Here is a 24051-nt window from a genome sequence, read left to right on the forward strand (position 1 = left end):
CACACAGACAACAGTGTGGTGGTTACCAGAGGGGGTGGGGGAGTGAGGAGCATTTGAAATGGGCAAAGGGGATCAATATATGGTGAAGGAAGGAGACTAAACTTTGAATGGTAAGCATACATTGCAACATACAGATGATGTATTATAGAATTATACACTTGAAACTTATATAATCTTATCAACCAGTGTCATCTCAATAAATTTAATTTAAAAAATAGAAAATGAGTTTGAGAAAGGGTAGGATAGTTGCTCTGAGCTCAGGTATTGCAGTATGATTTTGGTATTGTCACTAGAATGAACTTAATTTGTCCTTAGAGTATGAATAGACTGATTTTTAATTGGAACAACTGTTTATTTTTAATAAAGCCTAATTATCTAACCTGGATAAGATATAATTCAAAGTTAAAACACTAAATGTTTGACCTCAGTAGGACCTCTTGATGAAGAATGTATTATATTTAATTTAAGAGGTAGTTTATTAGTACAAATACTAAAGTTTTCTCATAAAATGTGTCACCGATTTTTCAAATGGCACAAAATAATGCTATTTGAAAAGTGTTTCAAATGTTCAAGAAAAAAAAGTTTTCTAAAAATATTAGCAAGAAAGATTTCTTAAAAATAATTATCATCCTCAAAAGCATTTACTAACAAGTCCGTGGCCAGTGTGGCTTAGTAGGTTGGAGCATCATCCCGAAAACCAAAAGGTCATGGGCTCGATTCCCAGTCAGGACACATATGTAGGTTGTGGGTTTGATCCCTAGTCAGGGTGCGTGTGGGAGGTGACCAATCAATGTTTCTCTCTCATATTGATGTTGCTATCTCTTTCCCTTTCTTTCTCTAAAATCAGTAAACATATCTTGGGTGAGGATTAAAAAAGAAAAGAAAGAAAGCATTTACTAATATATACTGTATTTTGCCATATATAATGTGTACCCATGTTTTTAGCCCTAACTTTTAGGGAAAAAATCTTTCATTTTAATTTTTAATTCAATTATTTATTTATTTATATTTAGAAACAAAACTGATTATCATATTCTAGGGTATCATTTTGCATACAGATATTGTTATTGCTTTCTAGAGTTACACTTCTAATGCATAACCATAAATAAAAGAATTAAAAACATTTATATAGATACGGAATTAGTACTTCCCATGTATAATGTGCATCCTTATTGTTCCCTCAAAAAGTTGGGCAAAAAAGTGTACATCAAACATGGCAAAATACAGTGGCTACATTTTCATTGTAGATGGGCTGCCTTAAAAATCACACAATCAGCTGCGAACCAAAGTATTGCAGGTTCAATTCCCAGTCACGGTACATGCCTGGGTTGCAGGCCATGACCCCCAGCAGCCACACATTAATGTTTTTCTCTCTCTCTCTCTTTCTCTCTCCCTTCCCTCTCTAAAAATAAATAAATAAAATCTTTTAAAAAATCACACAATCAAATATGTGCTTAAGAGGACACAAAAGTTTTTAAGAGTGCAATAGGAACCATGGGGAGCTGCTTTAAATTGTTAAATAAACAGCTTTAAAAACAGACAGACATGCAAGGACTTCTGTGAGTATGGATGCAGGCCAAATTCTATTATAAAATCCAAGAAACCATTCAGTTCTTCTGAACTATTAGTGCTTTGTTGTATCAGATATAGATCTTATCAAGAAGGACAGTATCTGATCTGGGGAATCTTTTTGTTCCCAGACATAGTGCTCAGTTTCATGAGATTTAGGTTTCATGAAACAAATGGGTAGCAAATGGGTAGCAAAATAAGAAAAATAAGGGCAATGATACATGCACACTCACACACACATAATTTACAAATGCACTCACACACACCTGAGGAACGAATGTATATAAATGTTATTAGTAGTTGTCAACTTCTCACTCAGGAAGACTGTTTTTTTCTAAAATTGTCTTTCCAAGTTTCAAAAAAAATATTATATCATCCTTTCTTTTATGAAGCAATGGTGATAATAGTTGGTAGTTTGCTCTTTAAAATGCTGACAACCCTATGCCAATCTGTAAAAACAACAACAAAAATTTTCTGAAATATTACTGGTCCATGAAATCCAAAAATCCACAAATGACAACTTTCTAAAACACATCTTGGCTAGCTTCCCTTCTTTTTAGGAGAAAGCCAAACACCTTCACCTAGCAGTCTAAGTCCTCTATGTCTGGTCTTGATGTATCTTTCTAGCTTTCCTTACCATAACAGGAGCAGTCAGGCCACCAGCCCCTGCCTGTCCTCACCTGCTTTGGCTGAAGTTATTGGGGTACCTTCAGCCTTAGTCCCCCTGGATCCTAGTTCCTGACCTTATCAGAGGTCATTTAAACCCTCAGCTGTGTGAGGGATGTTTAAGGAAAACCCTAGGAACTTAAACTCACTGAGTCACTGAGCCTTCCCCTGAGTCCAAGGATCTGTTTTTGCTTCCAGCTTGGTACTCCTCCTTCCCATGGGCACTGCAGCTCTGTCTTCAATTCCAGTTCAGATGAGACCCTCAAACACTTCCCTACCGCTCACCAATTTTCTGTTCTCAGGGGCTATGACCTGTGTCCTGGAGTCAGGCTCCACACCCCCAAGGCCACCGCCATGCAGCTCTATGCTAACCATCACATCCCAGGGCCAGACCGGTGTTCCCAGAAAAATGCTCACACTCCCTCCCACTAGACCCTGGCTTCCTTTCCCTCCTTTCTCTACCTGACCTGCTGGCATGTAGCAGGCATCTTGGTCAAGACGTTGGAGCTATTACTCGTGCTCTCCCAATATGCTGCTTTCCACTTATGCACCTTTCCCTAGGACAGACTGTCTGCCCTGAACGCTTTCTCTCTCATTCCATGCCTCCCTAAACACCCCAAAGTCTAGCTCAAATGTGCCTCCTCACAATTTGTTTTCATTATTCAACAGACATTTAGAGAGGTCTTGCCAGGCATGGGGACACAAGGTAAATGACACAGGCCCTGCCCATCAGGAACCCAGTCGATCCTGAGTGAGAGCCGAGGGGGAATTACTTCCCTTCCACAAGCTAAGTGTCTGAAAGACAGGGTGTACAATGTGGTGCAAACATTGTTTTAGGCCCCATGGGACTCTAGAAGTATTTACTGAGAAAATAAGTGGAAAAACATGACTTTAGTTAACATGCTCTCAATTCATTTGTTCAGCAAATATTTATTAAGCAGCTATTATATGTTAGGAATATCACAGAATTCTGAAAAGTAAAGGCTTAAAGAGACAGGCTCTATAGAAACTAGTCCTACCACCTCACGCAGATCAGGGAGTCTGCCTCTGAGCACCTGATTTTGGGGAGTGGAGTGCTCCATGCTTTGAAATCAGGCTCCTGTGCACACAACTCTATCCTTTAGAGTAAATTGATATTCATTTATTCAAGAAAACACACCTAACTTCCTAATTTATTGGCAACACCTACCCTTCCTAAGAGCTTATTTTTTTAACCTCTTTTTTAAAAATCCAACAATCACATTTACTGGAGGCCTACTACATGCCAAGTAGTTGATATAGAGACACGGAGGCAAGGTCCCCATCCTGGAGGAGCTCAATTAATTAAGGGAGCCACACCTTAACACAGTATTGCACAGTATTGCTAAAGAGCCATGGGAAAGTTCAGAGAGGCAGTCCCAGGTGACCTTCAGAATCAGAGAGTGTCTCTCTCTACTAGAAGGAAATTTTCCTTTCTTTGGAGTAATGGAACCCTTTGAAATATAATTATCAGTTTCTCCCCTATGAAAGCCTGAGGAAGTGAAAAACTGCCCACCAGCCCAAAAAAGAAATGGTGAGAATCTCTCCCTGCGTGGAGGCTGGGGAAGGGCAGAGGGGCCCAGGGGGTGGGAAGGGCAAACACAGCTGGTCTCAGCCCTTCTGAGGGGAGCATTTCGGGAAGGGGTGGTTGGAAGTGTTTTTATCAGAATAGATAACATCCTGCTGGTAAAAAACCATCCTCAGTCCAAACACAGAAAGTGTTCCCATTAGCCACTCACTTTACCCAAAGCCTGCTGCTGCCTCCCATTCAGGGTCCTTACCCAGAGACACCCCGCATGCTCAGTTCATGGGGAAGGAAGACATACAGAGAGGCCTGGAGAAGACGGAGAAGCAGGGAGGGGAGAGAATCCTGAGTGCTCCCCTCACCTCCTGTGAGGTTGCTCTTTCCTTGCCACACAGTCAGTCAGTCAGCATGTGAGAACACAGGCCTTAACCACCTGAAACCAAGGTAACGCCCCCCACATTCATCACATGCCTGCCTTGTGGTCTGGCTTTCATCTTCACAGACATTCAGAAAAGAAACCTCTTTCCATCAAAGGGGGAAAAAAACGTTTTAGCTTGTAATAAACAACCCCCACTCCTTTAATATCATGGTGTCCTAGGGTTAACTGATAAACATTTGTAAAGTGATTGTTTCATTTCTTTCAGAAGAATCCGTCTTCTGGGGACAGGGCATTTTGATGCTCAGAGGTAGAGAAATGTGAGGTGTAATGAAAACCTGTCAGTTTCCTAGCAGTTTGAAAACAGGTGAATGATTAATTCTCTTAGTGAACTGAGAACAACAGAAGATAGCCTCGAAGTTTAAAAATCATGAATGCTAACAGAACTGCGTTGTGGTGTGTTCTCGAACTATTGAAGTTGGCGACTCTCAAAGACCTAGAGCTACAGGTGACACGGAAGACAAGCTATTGGGAAGAAAAGTCAGACGTCCCACAACATCCCCGAAAGCGAACGCCGCCTGCAGCCACCTGCCTGCGCTCGGGCCGCTGCGCTCCAGCTCATGACAGAGCCGGTGATTGTGCGCAGCTGGCCCATGCGTGTCACAGGACAAAAGTCCATGCGGGAAGGAGATGCAACCACACCTCAAGGCATTCACTTAACGTAACGTGACACCAATTTTTCATCCCTAAAAATTCACTTGAAAGAATCCATTACCTTGAGCATGCGAATTTCTCGAAGGGCGATTTTCTTTATGACAGGGTCATCTTCTGATTCCAGAAACCTCTTGATGGCCACGATCTGACCCGTGTCCCTGTTTCTGCATTTGAAAACAACTCCATAGGATCCTTCACCAATCTTCCCAATTTTTTCATACTTCTCCATCACAGAGGAATAAATCTTCTTAACATAGATCCTCGCATAGTTTGAAAATGTCGCTTGTAAAATATTGGCAGGACAGACTGCGCTGGAGCCCGCACTCAGCGACGGGTCTCTGTCAAGGACCTAGAACAGAACAACAGCACCTGGTCAAGATTTAGGAATTAACCCACAGCTTTAAAGCCTCGCTCCTCAGTGATGGCAACGTGACCAAATGACAGCCAACAATTAGGTAACCCAATTTTAACTGTCATGTATAAACTGCAAGTTAAAATGTAACTCATCACTCTAAAACGAACCGAGTTGTAAGGTAATCTGTCTTTTTAATGTTATAGTGTAGTTCATCCGATCTAAGACACTTGAGCTCGCTGGAGGTCGAGGAAGGCTAAGGGGCTTCCCCGGTTCTAATTTCGGGTCTGATTTCCCTGCAGCAAGAAGACACCGCCCGGCTCCCCGAGGGGTGGGGGGTGGGGGGTGGCGGGTGGCGGAGAGGCCGGGGCGGGGCGGAGACCCCGCCCAGAAAGGAGCCCGCCCCGCGCCCCCACCTCGCCTCCCGCCCGGGGGTCCGGGCCTGGAGCTCCGCGAACAGCAGGCCCTGTCCGGCCGGCGCCGCGCGGGGCCACCTCTCCCGCCCCGCTGCTGACTCGCGGCCGCGGGGAAGACGCCGCCAGCGCCGCCCCGGCCTCCCTCCTGCTCTCCGGTTGGCGCGGCGCAGCTTCTGGAGGCGCCACGTGGAGGCCAGGCCCGCCGGGCCCAGCCCGCGCCTCCTTCCCGACCCGGCACTCGCGGCGCTGCGGCAGCCCGGCTGGGCCCTGCTTCCACCTGGCGGACTCCGGCCCGTCTCCTCTTCTCCGCCTGCCCGGCCGGCGATCCCTATGGGAACTGGCCCCCACCCGGGCTGTCCTGGGCGTAGCCGCTGTGCCCGGCTCCGGCTCCCCTGCGGGACCCGGCCGCAGCCTTTGCTGCCGGGAAGGGCCCAGGTGGGTGGTCCTCGGCCCCTGAAGGAGCTGTTCCAAACGTGCTCCTGGGGCCCTGCACGTACCGTGCGGGAGAGGATGCCTGCAAGATTGCAAACCGTGGCAAGTCGAGAAAAACACAGCTGGAGCGTAGTCCGCTGGGAAGACCCCTGCGCTGGGAGACCCCCGACCCAGCCCACCTTCATGCTTCACGGACATAGCGGTTCCCAGTGACAACTGTGTTTACACCCGTATTCTCTGCTAGACTGTAAACGCCTTGGGGGAAGCTTCTGTGTCTGTCCTGATCAGTGGTCATGGCATCCAGTCAGTGGATCAGTGGAAGGAAGGAAGGGAGGAAGGGAATAGGGAGAGAAAGGCAAAGGTGAAGAGGGAGGTATGACCGAAATTGGTTCAAGTCAGCCCTTCACTGCATTAGCTTGGAGAGTGAGGGTGCCCTTGACCATTGACTTCCACGATACCCCGGCTTCTGATGTGGGGATGGAGGCTGTTAGAGCCCGGCTTGTTCTAGGCTCCCGATTCCCATCCTTCTCCTAACTGGCTCCTATTTGCTCAGCGCAAAGGAGATAAGTTAATAAACCTGGGGAAATCGTGCAATGTGGTAATTTGCCACAGGGCAGACTGCCTCAGTATTTGACCATCTCTCCCATTTCATCTGCCTAGCACTGACGTGGGGTTTGCCCTGGAAGTAATACCCGAGGAGAAAAAAATAACATACTGTCTATAAAACAGGGACCGAGTCCCGTGCCAAGCAGCATGCCACTAATTGTAAATCAGAATAGGGGCCAGCTAGAAGCTGGGGCTGTTTGGAGGACTGGTGGTTGCTGTGGCAATGGAATAGCAGATGATAGTGTCCAAGGACATCTGTGAACCTCCCAGAAATTGTTTGCAAATGGCAACCACTGAATGTGTTTTCTGTCTCTATAGTTTTGCATTTTCCAGAATGTCATGTCAATGGAATTATATATTATGTATCATTTTGAGCTAAATTTCTTTCACTTTACGTAAGTCATTTGAGACTTTACATAAGTCATCCATTTTGTGGCCTTTTTCAGTAGTTCACTCCTTTTCATTACTGAGTAGGGTTCCATTGTATGGATGTACTGTGGCTTGTTCATCCACTCCCAGCTGAAGAACATTTGAATTGTTTCCAGTTTGGGTGACTGTAAGCCAAGCCACTATAAACAGGCATGCATGGTCTTTGTGTGAACATGTTTTCATTTCTCTTGGGAAAATAATTCTTAGGAGGAGTACTGCTGGGTCATATGATAAGTATATGATAATGAAGTAATTGCCAGAACATTTTCCAACGAGAACATTTTCCAAAGAGATTGTACAATTTTATCTTCCTGCCAGCAATGTTCTCTGCATCTTCATCAGCACTTAATATGTCAGGTCTTTTGTTTCAACCATTTTAATATGAGGGTAATGGTCTGTTGTGACTTCAACTTGTATTTCTCTAATGACTAGTGTTGAACAGTTTTTTTATATGCTTGCCATTTGGATGTTTTCTTACAAGTTCTAGGAGGTTTTTAGAAATTCCTTGGGATTTTCTATGTAGACAATCATATCACCTGCAAATAGGGATAGTTTTAGTTCTTCCTAACTGGTAAGCTTTTTACTTCTTTTTCTCGCCTTATTGAACTTGGTAGGTCCTCCAGCGTGAACTCAGACAGGAGTGGTGAGAGCAGATATCCTTCTTACTGGCTTTAGGAGGAAAGCAGCCAGTCTTGCACCACTAGGTGTGATGCTAGCTACGTTTCTTTGTAGGTGCTGTGATAGACAGCTTCTAAGATGGCCCTTAATAACCCCTGCCTCTTGGTAGTCATGCCCTTGTGTGCTCCCCTGCCCTTCAGAATGGGCTTGACCTAGTGACTTGCTTCTAAGGAATGGAATATGTCAAAAGTAATGTAATATCACATCCAAGGTTAAATTACAGAGAGACTGTGATTTCCACCTTGGGTGCTCAGTTTTGCTCTCTCACTTACTTGCTCTTGAGGGAATACAGATGCCATGTTGTGAGCTGCGCTATGACAAGGAACCGAGGAAGCCAGCAGCCAGGAAGAACTCAGGCACTAATCCTAATTCTATGAGGAAATGAATTCTGCCAACCGCCATGTGAGTGAGCTAGGAAGTAGACCTCCCCACTGCTCACACCATCCCAGTGAGCCTTCCTATGAGACTGAGCCCCAGCTGACGAATGTAAGTTAATCTTATGAGAGGCTTTGGTCCAGAAGCACCTAGCTAAGTCATACCTGCGTTCAAGACCTCTAGAAACTGTAAGATAATACATGTTTGATATTTATGTTTGCAGGTTATTTGTTATTCAGCAATAGAACTAATATAGAGACCCTTTGATTGAGAGAGTTCTTTTTAATTCACCAGTTTGCTGAGGTGTTTTTTTGTTTGTTTTATTTCTGTTATCCTCACCCAAGGACATATTTTCATTGCTTTTAGAGAAAAAGGAAGGGAGACAGAGAAACATTGATGTCAGAGAGAAGCATCGATTGGTTGCCTCCCATCTACCCCCAGATTAGGGATTGTGTGTACCCGGACTGGGGATCAAACCCACAACCTAGGTGTGTGCCATGACCAGGAATCAAACCCACAACCTCTCCATTACAGGACAGTGTTCCAACCAACTAAGCCCACTGGCTAGGGCAAGAGGCATTTTGGTTTTTTTAAAATAACGAATTGATGTTGAATTTTGTCAAATGCTTTCTACATCTATTGAGATGGTTGTATGATTTTTCTTTTATCATATAATTTTTATTATTTAGTCTGTTGATATAGTGAATTATATTGATTGATTTTTAAATGTTGGACTAACATTATATTCCTGGGATGAAACCAACTTGGTGATGACATTCTACCATTTTCATACATTACTAGAGTTGATTGACAATACTTTATTAAAGATTTTTACATTAATGCTACTGAGATATATTGATCTGTGGTTTTCTTATAATATCTTTGTCTAGTTTTGGTATCAGGGTAATGCTGATCTCATAAAATGAGTTGGGAAATGCTTCCTTCTCTATTATTTTCTGGGAATATTTATATTAAATTGGTACTATTTATTCCTTATGTATTTGGTAGAATTTGCCAGTAAAGCAAACTGGGCATGGAGTTTTCATTATTAAAATATTTTAAATTATAAATTCTATTTCTTTAATAAAACATAAGACTGTTCAGTATATCTCTTTCTTTTTGAGTGAGCTTTTGTAGTTTGTATCTTTCAAGGAATTTGCCTGTTTTATCTACATATTTGAATTTTTTAGCACAAAGTTGTTCATATATAACAATTATACATTATTATTTTGTAATGCTATTCATTTATAATAATGTTACACTATTATCCTTTTAATGTCTATAGGACATTTAGTAATGTTTCCTATGTCATTCTGTTACAGAACAGAACAAGGGGGGGCCTGGGACGATATACTATTATTTAAAAGGCCCCCAGGTCCATCATGTCCGCCGCCCGAGGAAAGACATCTCTCAATGCCAGAGATTCGTGAAAAGGAAAGGAAATGTTTATTTAATGCTATACAAACTTAAAGTAGTGACCTAATGTCTTTATCAAAAATCCTAAAGTCCCTTAAAACACCCACAAACACACACAGTCCTTCCTTCCTTCCCCCCCTTTGCCCAGTCCAGAGTACCGTATTTCAGGGAAGGAAAACGAAGTCCATGGCTCAGACAGTCCTCTGGTTCTTAGTCCTCCTTCTCGACTGGGAGACCTCCTTGGGTTCCCGGCACCCTCGGCTGAGTCGCCAGGATCTTTGCTAAAACCAGGTGGTGGTTCCTCCTTCTAAAGCTGCGGGGGTCCCCACTCGGTCCAGGCCTCGTGGTTTTCTCTCTCTGGGATGCAGGAGTCTCCACTCTGCTAAAGACGCATGGTTCTCTCTCTCTGGGATGCGCATAGTTCTCTCTCCAATGGCCGCCAAGTCTGGGTTTTAAATCCCCGCGGCCAATCTTCCTCTGCAGCCTCATTTCCGACTCCTCCCACCCTTGGCTTCACATGCCAGAACTCGTATCCTTCCAGCTTTACTGGGCTGCCATCTTGAGTCTGGGCAGGTGTGGCCCCATGTCCTGGAGCCAATCTTCTCCGAGCTCCCACGCAGGCGCTGTAGCTTGGGGGGGGATCTGCCCCCAGTCACGTGTTGGTGGGGAAGTTACTTCCATTCCCCCCCCCTCAGAGATGATCACAGCTATTTAACATATCTAAGCGACCAGCCAAAGGCTATAGATATGTTAAATGACCATGCCAGAGGGTAGCTGCAAGGCTGTTGCTATGCAAAACAGCTCTCAATGGCCTTGCTCCATTTGCTCCTTCTCCCAACCCACACCCTGCAGGGGGAGGGGGGGAATCTCCTGGACACCTTAAGTTCTGGACCCCATTTCAAATGCCCATTTGGGGTCCCCCCTCTTGGCTGCACCCTGTAACAATTCTTGATATTAGTAATTTTTCCTTACCAGCTTGACCAAGGCTTATCAATTATCTTGCCTTTTTAAAACACAGCTTTTGATTTAATTTATTTCATCTTTTTTTGTTTTTCAATTTTGTTGATTTCATCTCTTTATTATTTTCTTCCTTCTGCTTGCTTTGTTTTTAGCTGCTTTTTCTAGTTTTTTAGTTGGAAGCTTATACCATTAATGTTAGATTTCTCTTCTTTTCTAATATAAGCCTTCAATGCCACAAAGTTTTCATGAAGCGCCACTTTAAATGCATCCACAAAATCTTGATATGTTGTATTTTCATATTCATTCAGCTCAAAGTATATTTTTGAACACTTAAATAGGTGATTTGTATCCATTTTAATTTTTAATATATATGTATTGATTCCAGACAGAGAAAGAGGGAGGTCAAGAGTGGGAGGAACAGGAGTGGGAGGAGAGGGAGAGAGAGAGAAAGAAACATCAATGTGAGAGAAACTGACTGGTTGCCTTCTGCCCCAACCAGGGACTGAACCCACAACCCAGGCATGTGCCCTGCCTGGGAATTGAACCTGTCACCTTTCAGTGCACGGGGCAACACTCCAACCAACTGAGCCACATCAATCAGGCTCAAAATATTTTCTAATTTCCCTTGAGACTTATAGATTATTTGGAACTGTGTTGTTTAATTTCCAACTATTTGGGGATTTTCCAGATATTTTTCTGTTACTGATTTTTAGTTTAATTCCATTGTTTCAAGAGAAATCCCTTTGTATGATTTAAATTCTTTGAAATGTGTTGAAGTTTGCTTCATGGCCCAGAATATGTATATGTTGGTGAATGTTTCTTTTTGACAATTAAAAAAATATTTTAAAGTGAGGTGGGAAAATCCACCACACTTTATGTAGATCTGTGAATGCTCCAGATCTACCTTGTCTGAAGTTCACACCAGGCTAAAGTGAGTTTGGAAAATTAGTGGTATGGTTCAGTACCCAAGGATCCTGGGACTGTGCCAAGCCCAGCAGTAGTTAAGGGAGGGAGCAAGCTCACCAGTTATTTACGCCTAAGCAGGCAGTGAACCAGAAACCCAGCGTATCTTGCAGCTGCACCAGTTGTTTTGTTTGGGGGAAGTTGGATTAAAATATAAGAGAATAAATTAGAAAGAGACGATGCTATGACCTCTGTACCATCAAATCACATCAGTCCTTTTAGTTGGCAGGGCTGACTGGTTTTGATAGTAGAGAATTATAACTTTTATGCAATATAGTTCTTGGGAAGCTGAGGAATGTAGGCTCTTTTTCTCAAGCAAATGCAAAAAAAACCATGAAACATTATTTCCCACTTCCAGTGGTCTTTTATTTGCAGTTCTACATAATCAGAGAGAATACTTCAGTGTCCCTGGGTAACACAAACAGTACTGTGGTGTTTTAATCATTTAAAAAAGCAATAGGGAGTCAGTAGAATAACACATGGTAAGAGAAAGAGCCTGGGGTTTGGAGTCAGAAGGCCAGGATTTCTGCCTTCTCACTGGTATTTGATCTTGTACAAGATAATGATTATTGCCTACACAACCAACACCACAATAACCATCCAGTATTTAATTAGTGCTTACTCGGTGGCAGCCATTATGCTAATACAGTCTTTTTTTTTTTTAAGATTTTTATTTTATTTATTTTTAGAGAGGGAAGGGAGGGAGAAAGAGAGAGTGAGAGAGAAACATCGATGTGTGGTTGCTGGGGGCCATGGCCTACAACGCAGGCATGTGCCCTGACTGGGAATCGAACCTGCGACACTTTGGTTCGCAGCCCGCGCTCAATCCACTGAGCTACGCCAGCCAGGGCTTCTAATACAGTCTTTTATACGCAAGCCTCACCACAACCGTAGAGAAGGGGCGTCAGGATTCTCCTGAGGTTTCAGGTGAGGAGAGTGAGTGGTATTGCAGAATGAGTTAAGTAATTTACAGAAGGACAGTAAGCCGGTGGGTTGTGCAGCAGGGATTGGAACGCAGTCTGACTCCAGAACATTTGCTCCTAACTGTTTTGTTAATACTGCCAAACACAGAGGGGTGGTTGTCAGGAGTTTTGAGTTCACGTATAGGGCACTGGGAGTTGGCCTGAAATACTGATCATGCCCAAAGTAGTACCCTCCTTCTTTTTAAGCTGCCAGGAAGATGAATCTTGTCGCCACGCTTCCTTCTCACAGTTGCTCTGTAACCTCATCTGTGTGCAGCCCCGACACTGGAGAACCAACCTCCGTGAAGCTGGGAGAGGGACACTGGGAGGCCTCATCCCAGAGCTGATCCCAGGGGCAATGCTTGAAGCTTTTTTCTCACCAATTACGTTTCCCATAAGGAAAAGGGAGTTGAGTCACTGTGATTTTTAAAATGACACTATAATGCTTCTTGAGGAAATACTTGAATTTACTTTCCCTCTTTTGAGTGGACTTGGAAAGGAAAGGAAATAGTTTCTAGGGCATGTAAAGAAAAACAGTTAATAACTACCATTTAGGTGCACTTATGTTTGAGGCTCATTAACCATACTATCTTTAATCTTTAATAACAACCCCACATGGTTGGATTTATTCACTGGCTGGCATTATTAAGTGGCCCATTTTATAAAAGAAGAAGCTGAGGCTCTGAGAGGTTGGTCAGTGTAGACAAGGCCATCCAGCTAGCTATCCGGGGCAGAAGGCAGGTTTCAAAACCAAGTCCACCTACTTCCAAGGCCATGCTCTGCTGGTGGGGAACGGGGTTGTGATAAACAACATCTCTGTCTTCAGATGCTCAAGAGAGCTGACCACGAGGCAGAACTGCTGGTCCAACTCTGATCCACAACCACCTAACGAGCAGCCAGGTGTCAGCTCCCTTCTTCCTGAGCAGTCACCGCTAAATGGTACCAACCCAGACGAGTAAAGACTTTCCTCTTATTTGGATATAGTGAAGCCTGATAAATCAGTGTAAGTTCTGGAAAATAAATTTAAATAAAGTGAGAGCCTATCATCCTTAATTTTTCATGTGATGAAATGTTTCCATCCCTAATTACTACAACTTTGGTTATTTTGTGTGTATTTTCCCCTTACTTAACGGGAAAAATTGCATTTTATTGTATGTATGGCCAGCCGCTCTTTTAAAGGTACCTCTTCTTCTAAAAACTTGCCCTTCTCAGTCTTCCTTAAAAAACCTCAACACTTGTTTACATTTTCAGATTTTAAACCAACCACCCAATACTTTCACCAATGAACCCAAATGCCTTGATTGCTCAGCAGTGTTAACACTAACGCCCTGGAGGGTTCATCCCCAGAGGGCGGTGAGTCAATGTATATGATGATTCTCCTTTCGGAAATAAGTCTCAGAAGCCACTTTGGACAGTTGATTGCTAACCATACTTACTCATAATGCAATCTAAGTACATTCTATGCTTTTATGATTTTTGAATCATGATCTTCTAGGACAAAGGTAAATTTCTGAGACAATAAATAGGAAGGAACATTAATAGCTTTCTGAACTTCAGCTTAAAGCTGTGACACGGAGAGTGCTGTCTGGAGAGCAGACCTTGACTGGGAGCTGACTTGTACCAGGCGCCGTGCCAGGCACTAGAGACTGAGGAGTGACTTTCCCAGGGGCCAGCACACAAGGCACAGAGCAGCCCTCCCGCCTCCCCACCCAGGGGCTTTCCTCCAGGGGCCGCTAGCTGGAGAACCAGGAGGGCTGCTGTTTAATTTGTACTTTTTGCTTTTCAAAATACTTCACAAGGGTCTGTGAAGGACTGAGGGCACATCTGGCATTTGAGGAAACAGATACAGAAAATTTAAATGACTGTTAAGAGTAAAAAAAAAATGTGTTCTAGGCAGCAAACAAGTGTGAAAACAGGACCTTAACTCTGAGTTGCATTCTTTCCGTTTGCTGTACCACACTGTGGCTTCAAATTAGACAGCTGTAATTATGTGGTTAGAGAAATATAAACTTGTCTTAAGGAAACCTAATACCAAAACAGAAACATTTGTGTTTATGACAAGGTGATGAAGGAAGGGAGGAGAGGACAGGAAGTACAAATTATTTGCATTTTTAAAATATTCTTCATTTTAATTAGATTTTATATATACTTCGTTTTAGAAATGCATCCATTTCTTGTAAGTTCTTTATAAATTTGGATATTAACCCCTTATCAGATGTATCAGTGAATATGTTCTCCCATTCTGTGGGCTGTCTTTTTATTTTGTTAATGATTTCCTTTGCTGTGCAAAACCTTTTTAGTTTGATGTAGTCCCATTTGTTTATTTTTTCTTTTGTTTCCCTTGCCTGGGGAGATATATCTGATACAAAGTTTCTACGAGCAATGCCTGAGATTTTGCTGCCTATGTTTTCTTCTAGGATTTTTATGGTTTCTGGTCTAACATTTAAATCTTTAATCCATTTTGAATTTATACTTGTGTGTGGTATAAAAGGTGGTCAAGTTTCATTTTTCTGCACGTATCTGTCCAATTTTCCAAAACCATTTGTTGAATAAACTGTCTTTAGCCCATTGTATGTGCTTGCTTCCTCTGTCAAATATTAAGTGACTTAAAGATGTGGGCTTATTTATGGGCCCTCTATTATGTTCCATTGATATGTGTATCTTTTCTGCCAGTACCATGCTATTTTGATTACTATGGCCTTAAGTATAGTTTGATATTAGATAGCATGATCCTCCAACTTTGCAAAGTTCCTCCAACTTTGTCCTTCTTTCTCAGGATCACTGTTGCTATGCAGGGCCTTTTGTGGTTCTATATAAATTTTTGAAATATTTATTCTAGTTCTGTAAAATACAACATTGGAATCCTGACAGGAGTTGAGTTGAATCTACAGATCACTTTGGGTAGCGTGGACATTTTAATTACATTTATTCTTCCTATCCATGAGCATGGTGTGTGCTTCCACTGATTTGTATCTTCTTTAATTTGTCATTCAGCGTCTTATAATTTTCAAAAAACTCAACACCAGAAAAACAAATAATTGAATTTAAAAATGGGCAAAGGATCTGAATAAACAGTTCTCCAAAGAGGACATGCAGATAGCCAATTGACATATGAAAAGATGCTCAGCATCACTAATCATCGGGGAAATGCAAATTAAAACCACAATGAGATCCCACCTCACACTGTCAGAATGGCTATCATCAATAAATCAACAAACAAGTGTTGGTGAGGATATGGAGAAAGGGGAATCCTTTTGCACTGTTAGTGGGAATGCAGACTGGTGCAGCCACTGTGGAAAACAGTATGGAGATACCTAAAAAAATTAAAAAATGGATCTGCCTTTTGACCCAGAACTCCGACTTTTGGGAATACATCTAAAGAAACCCAAAACACTAATTTGAAAGAACATAAGCACCCTTATGTTCATTGTAGTGTTATTTACAATTGCCAAGATATGGAAGCAGCTTAAGTGTCCATCAGTAAATGAGTGGATAAAAAAACTATGGGACATTTACACAATGGGATACTACTTTGCTGTAAAAAAGAGGAAAAATTTTACCCTTTGCAACAGTGTGGATGGACCTGGAGAGTATTGTGCTAAGTGAAATAAGCCAGTCAGAGAAAGACAAATACCATATGATTTCACTTATATGTGGAATCTCATGAACAAACTGAAGTACAAGCAAAAGATAGACCCATAGATATAGAGCAGGATGACAGCTCTGGGTGGGAAGGTTACAGGATGGAGGGATCGAGCAAAAAGGAGAAAGGATTCATGGACGTGGACAACAGTGTGGTGATTGTAGTGGGGAGGGGGCCATAGGAAGTTAAATGGTAATGAAGAAATACAATAAAAAGTAAAAAAAAATAATCCATTTCTTAGAGTTAATACTTTAAGTCCTCTCACTTTTTACTTCCCTTATAGAAACTTTGTGATGCTTATTCATTGCTATCTAAACAACTTTGTACAAAGAGAAGCCTCTGGCACCCTTGATACATTTTCCACGTCAATCATTGAATTTTTAGGCATCTATTGATCCAAAAGATCTAAATAGTTTTGTAAGCTCATAATTAAGCTGCATGCATGCCAAGGATTGAATCAAGATTATAGTTACAACCATATGCAGAAATCCTATTATTGCACAATAAATAGCTTTCACAGGAATGGCTCATTGTCAAATATTAGTAGTGAGATAATATTGAGGCCTCTAAAGCAAACTCATGTATAGGTCCTTGTAAAACTATTCATTTAAACAACATTTCCCCCAAACAACAAGAAATCCTTTACCTTAAACACCAACATATTTTTCTACTATATCATTTGACCTGATTTTCCCAGTAAGAGCATGAACCCCAGAGCTAGACTACCTAGGATCAAGTCCAGCTCTGCTATGAACCATCTGTGAGAATGAGAGCCAGTTACTCAACCTCCTCATGCTTCCTTTGTGTCATCTGCAACATAGAAATTAATTACTTCTTAAAGTTGTTGTGAGGATTCAATGAGTGTTATATCCATGTTAGCTTTCATTGTTATCGTCACGATAGTAATAATCTTACTATACTCATTTTACTGTTCAGATGGAAATGTCATTTATTACTAAAATGCATTCCATACTTTACTGAAAACATTGTAAAGTTATGGATTCATCTAAGGCCTACCAATCAAGGCAAATCATCTTCTTTTTAGTTCCTCAGCGTCCCGAGCAACACTCCAGGGTTCTGTCCTGGAAGCCAAGCTTCCCACAGCCAGAGCAGCGCTCTTCCCACCACACCATGCTCCTGCTCACGCGACAATCTCTGAGAGAGGAGACAGCATGTGATCGGTGAAGGGCCAATCACATGTGGGTTCATATCTGGGTCCCATCCTTTTTTAGCTCTGTGAAACCAGAAAAATTACTTCCTGTATGGGTCTGGATTTTTTTAATTGTTTTTAAAGTGAATCTTTTTTATTCGGAGGTAATTGTAGATGCACATGCAGTTGTAAGAAACACCACAGACATCTCATAGTCTGTACCCACTTTCCCCCAGTAACATCTTGCAAATCTATAGGACAATATCATAACTGGTGTTCACATGGATAAAGTCAAGCTACAAAACTGTTCTATCACCACCAGTGTCCCTCATGTTGCCTATCCCCCGGTCCCTGGCCCTGGTTGTGAATCAGTTTTTCTTCGGGCCTATGCGTTCACTTCTCTTGGGGAAATACCTGGAATTGAAATGGGTTGATTGTAGGATATGGCTAACTTTCTACAGTACTGCCATGTGGTTCTCCAACATGGCCACCCCATTCTGCATTCTCATCAGCAATATGTGAGGGTTCCACATCCGGGCAAGCACTTGCTACTGTTAATGTTTTTAGTAGTAGTAAAGTACACATAACACAACATGCATGGCTGCTACACGATGGGAATCATTAAAAACATTACAAAATAAATGGCAGATAAGATTTTATAGATTGCTTAAGTATCTTGAAATTCTCTCCTGATATGGGTGTGTTAGGCCTAGGTCCTCACTGCTAACTGAAGTGCTATTTCCTTAATATATTACATGCTTTGGTTTTATAATCTGCTTTACTCATATCTTCAAGCTACCACGAATGCCATAGCTTCATTTTGCCTAAGTGTGACAGGAATAGTCTAAAAAAAATACTGTCTGGTACATAGTAGATGCCTAATTAAAATCTATTGAATAAAAATGCCAGTTCTTGCACTAGGAGAGGCCTTTAGTGCAATATCTGCTACCTGGTATTCATTTCCTTAGTTAAGTCCAGAGAAGAATGTTCAGAAATCATAAGGTTAGGTGTTTTTTACAATACCTATCAGGACACTGGTCTCTCAACAAAAACCCTGCAGGTCAGGTATAAATTCACAGGAAAAAGATTCTTTGTCCACTTGAACTCAATGATAATGAAAGTAATGGAAATAAATTACTTACTGAAGAATGATCTCCTGTAACGTACTGTAGATATGAAGTTAAATTAGCACAGTCTTTTCCTTGGGCATTAATTCCAGAAGGGAAGACAGAAGTAGAAATAATTAGAATACAGTGTGGCAATTCTTAATAAAAGCAGGTACAAAGTATGGTGTTATATCATTTTAAATTATTTGGATTTGGGAGAGTTATATATGGAAAGGCCAACAATTAAAAAAATTTCTTCCAGTTTTTTGTAGTTTGGTTCCACCATTGCTCTCTTAATATCAAGTATAAACAGTTTGACAAAAGAGTTCATATGTGTAAATTAACATGGATGTACATGTGCATACAAACCACCCACATTGTTTCAAGTTGGGAAGACAAGATTTAGCTTTTAATATAAGTGAACCGTATTTACTCAATAAATATTAAGAGTATTCAGATGACATTGACAAAGCACTCTTAGGGAACAAAAGGGTAAACTTTGGGATTACTAGGACTTGGGGATTCACAGAAGACCCACAGTATTTATGCTCTGGCCTCTAAGGAGGGGCTGCTGCCTGGCAGCTGCTGATGTGTAATAAGGCTGGTTCTGGAAGGGCTAAAAGACGCTGAAGCTAAGGACAACTTCCACAGTTGAGGAAAATAGCAAGGAACAGCAAGTTAACTGTTCTCCACCTACTATCCATCCTTCTCCTAGTGTCTCCTCTCCAGATGGGCCACCCTAACCAGAATGGATTCTTGCTGAATAGTATTACATAGCATGGATATGACATTTTGTTCATCCATTTATCAGGCGGTGGATATTGGGGTTACTTCCACTTTTGGGCTATTATGGATAATGCTTCCATGGACATTTTCATACAAGTCTTTGTGTGGATGTATTTTCTGTTGGGTAGGTACGTAGGAGTAGAATTGCTGGGTCATAGGGTAAATCTATGGCTAACATTTTTAGGAAAATGCCAGTCTCCCAAAGTGATGCACTATTTTACATTTCCACTAGCAATGTGCAAATACTGGTTTCTTCACCATCTCACCCCTCTTATATTTTTCACTTTAGCCATTTTGGTGGGTGTGTAAAAGTATTACATTGTTGAATTTGCTTTCCTCTGATAACCAAGAATGATTAAATCATATTTATTGGCTACTTGGATGTTATCTTCTGTGGAGGGCCTGTTCAAAATCTTTTGGCCATTTTTTCTACTGGGTTGTTGGCCATCTTCTTAAGTTTTTATCATCTGGGTAAGTCTTTTGTGGATATATGCAATACAAGTCTCTCTTCCATTCGGTGGCTTAGCTTCTCATTTTTGTAAAGGTGTCCTCAGATGAACAGAGCATATTAATTTTAATTAAGTCCTTCGTACCAACTTTTTCTCTTACAGTCAAGGCTTAATTTTATATTTAGGAAATCTTTGCTTACCCCAAGTTCATGAAGACATTATTTTCTTTTTAAAACTTTATAGTTTCACCCTGGCTGGTGTGGCTCATTGGACTGAGCTGGCCTGCAAACCAAAGGGTCTCCAGTGGGTTGCAGACTAGGTCCCCAGTAGGAGGTGCTAGAGAGGCAACCACACACTGATGTTTCTCTTTTTTTCTTCCCTTGTCTAAAAATAAATAGAATCTTTAAAAACATTTCTAATAAAAACTTTAAAGTTTTGTATGTTAGATTTATAATCTATTGCGTGTTTATATTTGTTTTATTGTATAAGGTAGTTGTCAAGACTCACTTGACTTTCCATTATTATTTTCAATAAAATTTACTGAAAAGACTATCTTTTCTTTCACTCCACTGAGTGTATCAGTCACACATAAGGTGACTAAGTGGGTCTGGGTCAGGACTCGTCATTGTACTTGTCTGTCTTTGCTAATGTCACACTATCTTAACTGCTGTCGCAGCTTTATCACAACTCTTGAAATCTAGTGGCCTCAGACTCTCAGGTTTTTTTTTCTTACTTAAAATTGCCTTGACCATTCCCGGCCCTGTGCACTTTATATAATTTTAAAATCAACTTATCAACTTCCATAAAATATTTGCTGAGATCATACTCTTTAAATCAACTGACATCTTTACAATATCAGATCTTCAAATTCACGAACATGGCATAATCTGTCATTTATTTAGGACTTTAATTTCTTTCAGTGATGTCTTGCAGTTTAAATATGAGATCTCATTTTTCATTTTATTTCTTAGCTATTTGATACTTTCTATATTGTAAGTGGTAACCATTAATATATTTTATTTTGTTTATTGCAGTTATATGTATATATAATTTTTATGTAGACAGTGCAGCCAGCTTCTTTTCCAAGTTTACTTATAATTTCTAATAGTTTATTTGCAAATAAAGGTATTTTTTGAATTATCTATTTCTTTTTTCTTTTTTTAAAGATTTTATTTTTTTTTAATTTATTTTTAGAGAGGGAAGGAAGGGAGAAAGAGAGAGAGAGAGAAACATCAATGTGGGGTTGCTGGGGGTCATGGCCTGCAACCCAGGCATGTACCCTGACTGGGAATCGAAACTGTGACACTTTTTTTTTTTATTTTATTTAAATTGTTGTTGCAGTACAATTTTCTATCTTTTACTCCCATCCCAACCCACCCACCCAACCCTCCCCTACTCCCTCCCATTTCCACCACCCCTAGTTTTTATCCATGTGTCCTTTATACTCGTTCCTGTAAATAAAGGTATTTTTTTATTCTATCCAAATTTTCAATCTTTTAATCTTTTCATTTTTCTTAGTTTTCTTGGTTAATTGGACTGACTAGGTAGGTCCTCCAGTACAATGAGTAACAACTGGTGAGATGGAGAATGCCCGGTTCATTCCTGATGTCAATATAGATTCTTAACAAATGTTCCTTACTCTTCTCCTAAGTAAGATCCATTAGGAACAGTTTAAAATTCTCAGTGGAATTAAAGTGATCTCTTCTGCTAGGGTTCCTTGGACCTTTGACACAAGATATTTTTTTAACAAAAAAGCATTTAAGGAACTTGAAAAAAACAAAAAGCTCCATGGTAAGCTTGCCAATGTGTAACATACTGAAAGGAACAACTAAAGAGTGAAAAGGTATTCATTATGCCCTTAACAAACTACTTGGTGAAAAATATAGGAGACTATTTTTTTCTTATCATAGAAACTTTAATGCACATCCTCTCTCAAATCTCCTAACACCAAATAATGAAGTCACCATTATTTCCAATCAACAGATAAGAAGTTGTTGAGTGAGTTGTTTTCGGTTAAGTGGAAAGTGCTCAGTGCTTTGGCTAAGTGGCAATTGAGTGTTACATTGAAATGTATAATCTGTATGTGCTACAGAAATTCTGAAAAGCAGAAAATAGTCTGTGTTAAGTAGTTAGAGCTGTCACATAAAAGTTATAGCTTGAACTACACGCTTTGAGTGAAGTAAAGGATTTAAGTTTTTGGTAAAAATTCAGAATTTCAGGGTGGGAGAGCCAGTATGAGTCAAGCAATGAAGGTGGAATGATCGTGGCCTCTCTGTGCCAGTGTCCCAGGGTGACTGGTGGGGCAGCGGGAGAGAAGGCTGGATAGGAGGCTTAGCCAAAAAATGTAGTTTGATGAAAACGCCTTCTCTTACAAGACCTTCTGGATTTACTTAACCAGTCCCTCCTCCACCCCAGTTACTTTGTCTCCTTCCACATTATGCATACATTAACTACATCAATTAATATTTATTGCCTACTATGTGTACAGTATGAGAAGCTGGACTAATGTTTGCTCATGCTGCTTGTCACATAACGAATGTATTTTTACTTAAAAATTTTTTACATGAAAGAAATCAAATGTAGGTATGCACATAAATACCTAGTCCTATGAGGTTTGCCACCAAAAAAAAGCATGCCCTTCCCCCATTTCTCACTTCCCAAAACGCAACTTTTCCTTCTTCTAGCTGATCATTTTATTTCCTTGTCACTAAATAAGGTATTCTTGATTTTTTTGAATAAACATGTTTATTACATGAGCTAAGATAGGAGGGAGGAGGATTTATTTGCCTTTCTGGGACTCAGTTTTCCTCAGCTAGGACTCCAGCTCCTTACGCTCCAGCACATGGTCACCTGTGTGGCCACACTGGCCTGGTCTTGGAGCGATGCACGCATGAAGCTTGTCAGCTAGAATTTTTCCTCTAGAAGATTGCTGATTGTGGCATTCTTTCTCTTTTCATTTCTTTCAAATTTTTTTGATCACTTTTTGTTTAAAATCTCTTCCTCCTCAGACGTCAGCTTGGCCCCCTTCTTGTAGCCCAGGTGCAGTGCATAGTGGGACTCCTACCAGCGTTGGTACGGTGTGCTCTCAGTGAGCACGATGCAGTTCTTTACTCAGGGCTTGGTGTGGACCAGTTTGCTGTTGGGTGCATTGTAGGCATCAATAATCCTCATTTTGCATGAACAACAGGAGTCCCAAGAGAGGTTGGCTGCCCAGGTCCAGCCTTAAGAAATGGTATTTCTCTTTGTCTCCCCACACACAGACTGTGTGTGTGCGGTAAGATTGTGGCCAATCTTAATGTTAACAGCAGGGTGTCCCAGCTCATCTTTTCACCCTTGTCTTACTCTTACCCTCGGTCTTACAGCACTTGTGCCAGTTGTCCCAAGAGATGCCCATGGCTTGGCATAAGCTAGAAGAGCTACTTCTTGATTTTTACTTCTTAAGTATTACCCATTGAATTTCCACTGTGGAAGATGAAGATTTGAGATAACTTCCACCTCACCTACAAAACACCACGTCCTCTCCCAATATAATTATGCTGCTATTTTTATTAGACCAATATTTACTCTTAATATGACACCATTCAACCACTGTTTACTTTTTCTTTTCTAATACATTTTGCCTTCCTGGAGGTAATAAATGCCAGTTTTTGTTTCATTTCAGTCTTAGATCTAAGTTTTTGCTTAGAAACAGTATCACCACTGATTGAACCCTGGAGGCTTGACGAACATCCGCTCCACCTGCCTGACTTTGGCCACAGAGGCAATGAATATAAGCTCAGATTTATCCCTGACTCTTTCAACTTTCCTCTACTTGGGGAAGGCTGTGTATGTGGAAGGTAAAAGGTTTTGAGACCTTGCACAATTAAAAATGTTTTCATTTTACCCTTAGGTTTGATTAATCATTATTTGGATCCAGAATTTTAGGTTGAAAATTTCTCTCAGAATTTCGAAGGCACTGCTTTGGTTACAGAACAGACCCATGGAGTGGGGGACAATATACTATTACCGAATGGACCCCCCTTCTCCTGGGGTCCCCCTGTACTAGTTCACCTTGCCCGCTGCCAGGTAATTATAGCTTTCAATGTCTGAGATTAGTGAAAAGGATTTATTTAAAAGTTATACAGATTTAGGAGTAATGACTTCATTAATGTCTTCATTAAAATCCCAAAGTCCCTTAAAACACCCACAAATGAACACAGACCTTCCTTTCCCCCTCTGCCCAGTCCGAGGTACCATATCTCAGGAAAACAAATAGAAGTCCGTGGCTCAGGTAGCTCTGGGTTCCCAGTAATCTGTGATCAGCTGGCAGGTCTCCCTTGGTTCCCAGTACCATCAGCTGTGTTGCCCCCACGATCTTCAGTTAATCTAAACCCATGTGGCACCTTCTTCTGGCCCACCAGCAAGAGTCCTTTCACCCCTTTCCTTCCTGCAGCATTTCTCCTGTATTCTTCCAAACTGCT

General features: G+C 41.2%; 1 protein-coding gene across 4 annotated transcripts in view; it reads right to left on the reverse strand.

Annotated features, from left to right (window-relative positions):
* CDKL1 (cyclin dependent kinase like 1) overlaps nt 1-6804 on the reverse strand; it is a 43185-nt gene extending 36381 nt beyond the window's left edge. Inside the window, exons 1-2 of one of the 4 annotated variants that reach the window (XM_045823742.1) lie at nt 6134-6804; nt 4930-5217 (exon numbers count right to left, since the gene is read on the reverse strand). In XM_045823742.1, the coding sequence (XP_045679698.1) occupies nt 4930-5217; nt 6134-6253 (408 nt within the window). In that variant the 5' untranslated portion in view covers nt 6254-6804. The other 3 variants (XM_045823744.1, XM_045823743.1, XM_045823745.1) reach the window with 3 other exon arrangements.
* Between the last annotated feature and the right edge of the window lie 17247 nt (nt 6805-24051).

The sequence above is a fragment of the Phyllostomus hastatus genome, unplaced genomic scaffold (genome assembly GCF_019186645.2).
Source record: "Phyllostomus hastatus isolate PE091 unplaced genomic scaffold, TTU_PhHast_1.1 phas_scaffold_501, whole genome shotgun sequence".
Lineage (NCBI taxonomy): Eukaryota > Metazoa > Chordata > Mammalia > Chiroptera > Phyllostomidae > Phyllostomus > Phyllostomus hastatus.